Source organism: Rana temporaria, chromosome 6 (genome assembly GCF_905171775.1).
Source record: "Rana temporaria chromosome 6, aRanTem1.1, whole genome shotgun sequence".
Taxonomy (NCBI): domain Eukaryota; kingdom Metazoa; phylum Chordata; class Amphibia; order Anura; family Ranidae; genus Rana; species Rana temporaria.
The window spans coordinates 45,617,523-45,626,579 of record NC_053494.1 but is presented as its reverse complement, the minus strand read 5'-3'; the positions used below and the strand labels follow the sequence as shown (position 1 = coordinate 45,626,579).

General features: G+C 41.9%; 1 protein-coding gene across 1 annotated transcript; it reads left to right on the top strand.

The window, feature by feature from the left end:
- The first annotated feature begins 1,812 nt into the window (after positions 1–1,812).
- Positions 1,813–8,613, top strand: LOC120943448 (cytochrome P450 2W1-like). Its single transcript, XM_040356753.1, has 3 exons — positions 1,813–2,227; positions 5,079–5,220; positions 8,360–8,613. The coding sequence occupies exons 1-3, from the start codon at positions 1,964–1,966 to the stop codon at positions 8,605–8,607; spliced, it is 654 nt and encodes a 217-aa protein (XP_040212687.1). The 5' UTR covers positions 1,813–1,963; the 3' UTR covers positions 8,608–8,613.
- Positions 8,614–9,057: the final 444 nt, after the last annotated feature.

Genomic DNA, 9,057 nt, shown 5'->3' with positions numbered 1-9,057 from the left:
TCGCTGTAATGTAATGTTTTTTTTTTATTCATCTGTGTTTACCATTTAAATGCTGGGGTATTGCGGCACTGGAGACACAGAATGCGCGCAGGCGCACTAGAAGACAATCCGCAATGGAAAGGGGGGGCGGACTATAAAGATGATGCTGCTATGCCGTGCAGCCAATTCCATTGAAAAAGTCTATACTGACGAAACATGTCTGGGCGGGGACTGCACGGCAAACCTTTGTGATCCCTATATGTACTATCACCGCCGAGGAAGATAGCTATTCCAGCTGGGGAAGTGAGCAAGCAAGTGGAGGGTGAGATCTGCTGGGTGTTCTGTGCCCGCAGTGACCGCAATAACCTAAACTCTTACTGCAAGTCTCCTTCATTCGAGAACTTTTTTAATTGAAGTGTCTGTGTGAATTTTATAACATGTGAGTACAATGTTTAAATATGAGGTACAGCGCTAGAAAATTAATATTGATGATACCCAAAATTTCTATAAAAAAATTGGGAAAATATACAACATATATGTGCAAAATACGTGAGTGAAAAACAATATTTCAAAAACAAACATATATAAAATGAAATCAAAACTAAATAATACACTATTTAAATGCATAAATAAGTGAATGTGGTTAATCACTGTAAATAATGCAAAAGTCCCAATAATCCACAACTGAATGTGCATAAGCCAAGGGAATTCTTCCTATATCTGAACTGTGTGGTAAAACCAAAAAGTACACACTCCTTCCACCAGGGGGGACACCAAAGTGCTGTTATTGCAGTCTCCTTGCCAGAAGCTGTGACCACAATCACAGCGGTCAGTATGTGCCTGGGGTGTTTAACGTCTCCCTGAAGACTCGTGGTTAAAACTGGACGTATGCAGACGATCCGATCAATAGTATTTTTAAATTACTCAGACGGTCAGACGAGCGCGCTCGTGGTGTGCCTCCTTCCCTCTTCTTCTGTTCCTCTGTACACAGACAGCTGTAATGATTTTACATATTTATTTATTTATAAGAAATTCTGAGAATTATTTATTATTTTTCTCCCACTAATCCCAATAAAATACATTTACGTTTTTGGTTGTAACATAAAAAAATGTGGAATATTTCAAGGCACTGTAGACCCTCATAACAAAGGTCAAATGCGCAGTCAAAAGCAATCCAGTGAGATCACCAGTATTAACAATCCACCTCTAGGACTCTCAGACGTCTCCACCAAGGCTTCATCAATCTCATAAAGAGACAAAGACAAAAGAAACACTCCTCATCGTGCAGAAATCCCAATCAAATGTATTGTATAAAAAGAGTAACACTCATCTTTAGATAACAAAAAGCTTGCATATCTGTACAAAACTTCTGGCATTCCTAACCAGCAAAATGTCTGTTGTGTCCCGGTATGCAATGACATCACAAGTCTCCAACTCCTCCATACGTGTTTCATCATCAAATTTACATTGTCAGGGGAGATTTTGAGCTGCAGGAATGGGCTGGGCCACAAGTACACAACAGACAATGGACTGGGTGTGGAGAACCGGGTTAAAAAAACCCTGAAGTCAGATCATGTTACAGCCAAAGGCGCATTGATAAGTCAAAGATACAACTTCCTTGCGACTTTTGTGATTTTAACATTGCAGTCTACTGTGGTGCAGGAACTTTTTTTTGGACGCTACTACTCAAGTCGGCACCCTTTGAAATTAATGTGTTTTTACTTATCATGTGACTTTCTGTGTCGCAAGTCACAGCACATCACGTGACAAGTCTCAGCAGTGTGGACTGGGGCTTAGAGAAGCACTTCCCCAGAAAAACCAAGACCAGGAGAGCTGAGCAGATTGTACAAATATATCATTTAAGTCCATTTATATTGTTATAAATCTACAGGCTGCAAGATTTCTTCTTCTGGGACCTGTGCAGGTGAGTACTATTTACATGTTTCACTCCACTTTCCAGATTCTTCATTTTTAGCAGTCCAAGATGAGACCGTATAAATCTATAGGTCATAACTGCAAAAAATCAAACAATCATTACTTGATAAACATTAACACTCAAATTCTTTTTTTTCAGATATTCAATATGTATCCTGTGCTTGGGATCTTTATGAAGACTCACAAAAAAATATTAGATAAGATCGATGAAATATGTATGATGCTAAAAGCTGAAATTAAGGCCAAAAGGCAGACAATGGATTACAACTACGTGACCACATTTATTGAAGCTTTCATTGCCAAGCAAGAATTGGTAATGGTTTTCATTGGTATCATTGATCACAGTTTCATTCATCTTCCTCATTATAGTCATCTTATTCTATTAGAGTGGCAGGGCAGGTCAGTCCAGATCTTTCCTTTGCAATGTACTGATAGTCTTGCTAGGTGAATTCTTGGCCTTCTGGGCCAAATAAAAGACATTATTCTGTATGAATTTTAGAAAGTTTATGCTTAGAAATACTCCAATATTATCCTTCTAGGGCACGAGTATCAAACACAAGGCCACGGGCTGAATCCGGCCTTTTAGGCCATTTCATGTGGCCCTCGCACCTCTCCTGCAGCTACAGGAGAGCTCCAGCCCTCCTCTGGTCTTCCTCAAAGACCTGTACTTTCTGCTTTCAAGCAATGCATCCAGCTTTTTCCCAGCAGCAGCATAAGGAAAGGGGGGTACACCGTGATATAGGCGAGAGTAGGGGACTCAACTGCTGATGGTAGGGTGGCTCTTAACATCTAATGTAAGGGAAGGGGATGAGCTTGACATCTAATCTTACAGATACAACCGGCTGATGCTGATGCGGCCCACAATGAAATTGAGTTTGACACCCCTGTTCTAGGGCAATCTTTTTAAGAAAGGTTTGAAATTGTCTTTGAATCTACTATTTGTTGTTTTGAATGTCTATATCTGAGACAGTCAATAGAGAAGATATACTACATTCCAGCTGTTGTGATATTCCCACATAACACTTTACATTTTTAAAAACTATGACAAAAATAAATGGCCTGAAAAAAGTAACATAAAGAATAACTTGGACTGACCACAACTGAGCAGCCGACCTCAGTATTCAGGGATCATATACACAGAGCACCAATTAAAAAGCCACAAAGAGCCTTGAGAATATTAAGAATAGCTTTTGCATCCACTTTACCTTTCAATTCTGCTGCTGTATTTATCCACAAAGATCCGGGATAAGAAAAGAAGGGAAGGTGGGTGACAGCAGCAGTAAGACACAAAAACACCACCTCCAACCTTCCCTACGTACAGTATGCTAGAAATGTTTTTGCTGCAGTCTCTGTCTTCATTGTATAAATGCCCCCTCCAGTGCCCCCCCGCCATTAGGACAGTAAGGCCCCGTACACACGACCGAACATGTCTGCTGAAACTGGTCCGTGGACCAGTTTCAGCAGACATGTTCGGTCGTCTGTACAGCCGAGCGGACAGGATTCCAGCGTACATTTGCCCGCCAGACCGTTTTCGAGCGGGGAAATGTTTCTAAACTTGCTTAGAAACATGCCAGCTGGAATCCTGCCCGTCGGACATGTTCGGTCGCCTGTACAGACCTACCGTACATGTCCGAGCGGCCGCCATCCCTCGAATGCGTCGAATGACTTTGACGCATGCGTGCAAGCATTGAACTTCCAAGGCCGCGCACGTCGCCGCGTCATCGTCGCGGCGACGGCACGGCCTCGTCACCGCGTATCGTGTACGCGCGGATTTCTGTATGATGGTGTGTACAGCCATCATACAGAAATCTCCGGGCGGGCATGTACGCTGAAAACGGTCCGGCGGACCGTTTTCATCGTACATGTTTGCCCGTGTGTACGGGGCCTAAGTATGGCAAAGTATCCACAAAGTGGACAAAGTGGACAAAAATTATAATAGATATTCTAACTTTAACTTCACCCTATACAAGAAAAATGTTTTGCTGAGGTTAGGCTTTAAAATCATTTACTCCAGAACTTCATTAGCTGTTCATTCAGTCCTCCTCATTGGGTTTGGGGTTGCCAATCTGCAATCTTTAGACGTAACCACTTCAATACAGGGCATTTTCACCCCCTTTCTGCCCAGGCCAATTTTCAGCTTTCAGTGGAGTAACATTTTGAATGACAATTGCACGGTCATACAACACTGTACTCATATGAAATTTTGATAATTTTTTTACCCACAAATAGAGCTTTCTTTTGGTGGTATTTGATCACCTCTGTGTTTTTTTGGGTTTTTTTTGCGCTATAAACAAAAAAAGAGCGACAATTTTTTACTTCGCTTTAAGTATCTTTAGGGTAATATTTTGAGCAATCAAAACCTGGTGGTAGATGGTGATTTATCCATTGGGGCCACAATAATTCGAATTGAGGAAGTTTGTCTAGAAAGATTGCCTCTGTTTTAGCATGGATCATTGCCTATGTTACTTGATGTTTAACCAACACTATGCATAGAGTAGAGATTCTAGATTGTGGGATTGTAGTTAAAGTCTAGATTGTGGGGAAACATGTGCTGTTGTTGTACCCAGGAGTTAATATTAGGCATGATGGACCAGCTCAACTGGAACTAGGTAGCAAATAATAATCAGTCTGCTCCTAACACAAGATCAGCTATAAATTTGAGTTGTTTAGTAGCCCATACATTTCTGAGCTAAGCTATGTTCTTCTTCCACAGCCCCAGGGGCCATGTTTTAAGACACCAGTCTTCTTGAAGTCATCAATAAACAGAATTTAAGTTCGGACATCAGTCCTATAATCATTCAGATATCTGAAAGATTCATTTTACCTCCAATAATAATATTGGTGATGGTTCTCTGCCTTTGACAACTGCTGCCTGTTTAGACTGTTTGGCCATATAAAATTGTGGGGCCAAAATTCAAGCTACAGTAAGGCTGTAGGACACCCATTCCCCTACTGACTGCACAGTAGACCAAGCTAGCAGACCTCATAGTCCAAAGGTGTGGTCTGTGATACTCAACATGCATCAGCATTAAATAATAGGAGTACTTTCTATATTATATTATATGCTACACTACTATCGTACTGAATCCATTCAACTTTGGGCCCCATTGCAATCACATGCACCATAGTCTAACCTGTAATTTGTTTGTGTGTTTTTGTCATAGGAAAGGACAAATAAGGACACTCTGTTTGATGATGATAATATATTGGCCACTGTACTGGACCTGGTGATGGCTGGCACAGAGACCACCGCTACAACACTGCAGTGGGGAATACTGCTAATGATGAGATATCCTGACATACAAAGTAGGTACTGTGTCCTCTTTATTAATTGTGTTCAAGGCCTACTAGCAAGGAATGTTTACCCCACTGACAAGTATTACTCTGTATAAGAGAAATATTTCATCTGTCAGTCTGTTAATAGACCTGAAAGGTTTCACGGGGGGCTTTGTGACTGGGAGCTAACACCCCTGTTTTACACTTTCCATCATTAAATACTTATATAATTAAAGGTTAATTCTAGATAGATATAAAATACACAAACTAATAAAGTTCTGTATAAAATAATACATCATTAAATGTATTTTTGAAATGCAAGTACTTGAGTTTGAGGTGTCAGCCTCTTGCAGTCCCTGTACAGCAGAGCTGGAATGTAGAAGCAGCACAGGGAGCCAACCAGTTTTTGTGCTGACAAGAAGCATGCTGATAGGAAGAGAAACGAGAGTAGTGGAGAGATGGGTGCATCACTGTGATACAGTGGCGGTCGGTGGTAATTTTTTTGCGGGGTGGCAAACAGTAACACCACCCTGCCCCTGCCAGTCGGTCAGGTCTGGAGCACTTATCCCATCTATGGTGGGCAGCACTTCTACTGGGCTTCACCAGCAGCTTCCCCTGTCTCCACGGGCATCGCAGCGGCTTCAGTTTCCTCCCTCCTCCTCGGCAGCCAATTGGGACCCTTTTATTTTTGGCCAATTGGAAAATGGGTCTCAGCCCCGCTACGGATTGGCTGGATTTGGGATCAGTGTTTCAATAGCAAATATTCATTTGCTGTTGTAACACCTGGGTGGGCTTGTACCACAAGCCCACTCTTTTTTGAAGCCTATTAGAGCCTCTGGCTTTGATCAGGAGCTTCAAGAAAACACATCCACCGCTGTAATTCATGCGCCCGGCGATCTAAAAGGGGCTGGCTGCTGGGGATAGAGGGGGTGGCACTCGGGTGCCCCTAATTGATGGGCCGCCACTGCTGTGATGTTTTTCACTCCACTGTACAGTCATGGGCTCAGAAAAGTGGGTTTAATACTGCTGGCCATCAAATATAAAACATCTAGCGGAAGAAAAAGTACTGTGGGCGAAATCTTTGAGGTGGAGTTCTGATTTAACCCCTTGCCTCCGAGCGCACGCACATATGCGCCCTTGGCTTTCGGAGGTTATACCAGGATGATGCCCGCAGCTGCAGGCATCATCCCGGTACTATTTTTTAGAGCAGGTGATCGGCTTTCCAGTGATAACAACCGATTCCGCTAAAAGCTGCGCAGTGGTTATTCCTGAGGAGTGGGAGGAGACACCCCCTCCCCCCGCCGCTCTTACAGGGCCTCCCGTCCCACTGGGAGACCTGATCCATGATGCGCCACTTCCGGTGCCTAGCCACAGACATGAAAAGAAGCCGTAAATGGCTTTGTTCCAGTCTCCTGAATGTAAACACGGAAGCGACGTCACCTATGGAGAATTTTATCTACCGTAGTTTGTCGCCATTCCACGAGTGCGTGCAATTATAAAGCGTGACATGTTTGGTATCTATTTACTCGGCGTAACATCATCTTTCACATTATACAAAAAAATTGGGCTAACTTTACTGTTTCGTTTTTTTTTAATTCATGTGTCTTTTTTCCCAAAAAGTTGCATTTTAAAACACCGCTGTGACATAAACTATTGCAACAATTGCCATTTTATTCTTTAGATTCTCTGCTAAAAAAAATCTGAATTTTAACTTGTAAACACATAGGGGCAGATCCAGGTACATCTGCGCCGGGCGCAGCGTATCTAAGATACACTACGCCGCTGTAACTTACTTTGCTTTGGTTTTAATCCACAACGAATCCACAACGAATCCGCGCCATAAGTTACGGTGGCGTAGTGTATCTCTTGCGGCGTAAGGGCGCCTAATTCAAATGGCTGTGATGGGGGCGTGTTTTATGTTAATACGTTGTGACCCGACATAAACAACGTTTTTTTTTAACTGCGCATGCGCCGTCCCTGGGGGTATCCCAGTGCGCATGCTCGAAATTAAACCGGAACCCGCCAATGCTTACGACTTACGCAAACGACGTAAAAAATTCAAAATTGTACGCGGGAAGGACGGCCATACTTAACATTGAGTACGCCTCAGTATAGCAGCTTTAACTATACGCCGGAAAAAGCCAAACGCAAACGACGGGAAAAAAAGCGACGGGCCGACGTACGTTCGTGGATCGCCGTAAATAGCTAAAATTGCATCTTAGATCCGAAGGCGTACGAAGACGTACGCCTGTCGGATCTAGCTGAGATGCCGTCGTATCTTGTTTTGAGGATTCAAAACAAAGATACGATGCGGGAATTTTGAAATTACGCCGGAGTATCTATAGATATGCCGGCGTAATTTCTTTGTGGATCTACCCCCAAATGTCAGAAATAGGCTTAGGCATGAAAGGGTTAAGCAGTTTTTAAATAAAAGCATATATGTCACTGCTGGGTCCTAATACCTCTGCTTGGTATGGGTAACTTTGTTGATTTCTTGTAGTTTTTTAATATTGCACCTCAGTAGAAAGAATGTAAAATTACTGAATGCTAAGTCACAACATATTAAAACCATATTTCATCAAATTAGAATTGACTTCATCAGAAGGTTGTTATTCTAAGATATATAACAGTCACATTTCTGGCTTTGTCTATCATTGGAGGATTATAAAGGCAAAATATCCCCGAATTCAGAATTCCCATTTCTGCCTAGAAGCTGGAGGCATTACGTAATCAAAGGATGTTGCCATGCTTCCTGTTGGATTTTTCTGAATGTAGATAACAATTTGGGAGATCAGCTAATAAAAAATGACATCTCTGATATGACCTTAGAGGGGAAGAAAGCACAACATGACATGAATCTCATCTGAAGTCTCTGAGAGATGTAATATCTGATTCTGTCCATCACAATGGAAATGCCAATATTGAGCATGTTTTTTTTATAAGATTCATGGTAGTGTTGGCAGTTATACATATATGTGATAAATTGAGAAATTAATCAGACTATTGCTCAATTTGTTTTAACTTGTGCATAAAAACACCAGCTAGTATTTGATTAATCTTCTGAAGATCAGCCACTGCCAGAGGTAAAGAGCAAAATGTAGGCTTTTCTCTCAACAGATAAAATGAGCAACAACTTCAACAACTAAACTTAATGCGCATGTATTTTTAGAACAAGTGCAAAAAGAAATCTACACGGTTCTAGAATCAAGGCGTCCTCCAACCTTTGAAGACAGGAAAGCCATGCCATATACCATGGCTGTGATACATGAGATCCAGAGGTTTGCCAATGTTATTCCTCATATTCCCCATGCCACGTCCCGAGAAATTAACTTCAAGGGATATCACCTCCCCAAGGTGAGTCGTTGGATTGATTGTAAGCATTCTCAAATTCAGCCATTATGGTTTCTGTCCCTTTAGGACCCTTAGGATGTCCATAACTATCCTATCCTACTGTATTTAAAATTAAGGTTAAGTGCTACTTCCACTTTCAGATGGGAGATTTTGCTTCCAGTCCAGAGAGATTTTACCCCAGCACACCCATTGGTCTTTCTACTGTATCCCACCCCAGTACACACACCTCACTTTGCAGTATCCATGCCAGCATTGGCCTCTCCAGTATAGCTATCCTTTCTATATTGTGCAAAGTTCTATATGGTATAAAAATAAAAAGAGCATTGGAGGCTTTTTGCACACAAGTCTTAAAGGGGTTGTAAAGGTAGAAAAAAATCCCTAAATAGCTTCCTTTACCTTAGTGCAGTCCTCCTTCACTTACCTCATCCTTCGATTTTGCTTTTAAATGTCCTTTTTTCTTCTGAGAAATGCTCACTTCCTGTTCTTCTGTCTGTAACTCCACACAGTAATGCGACA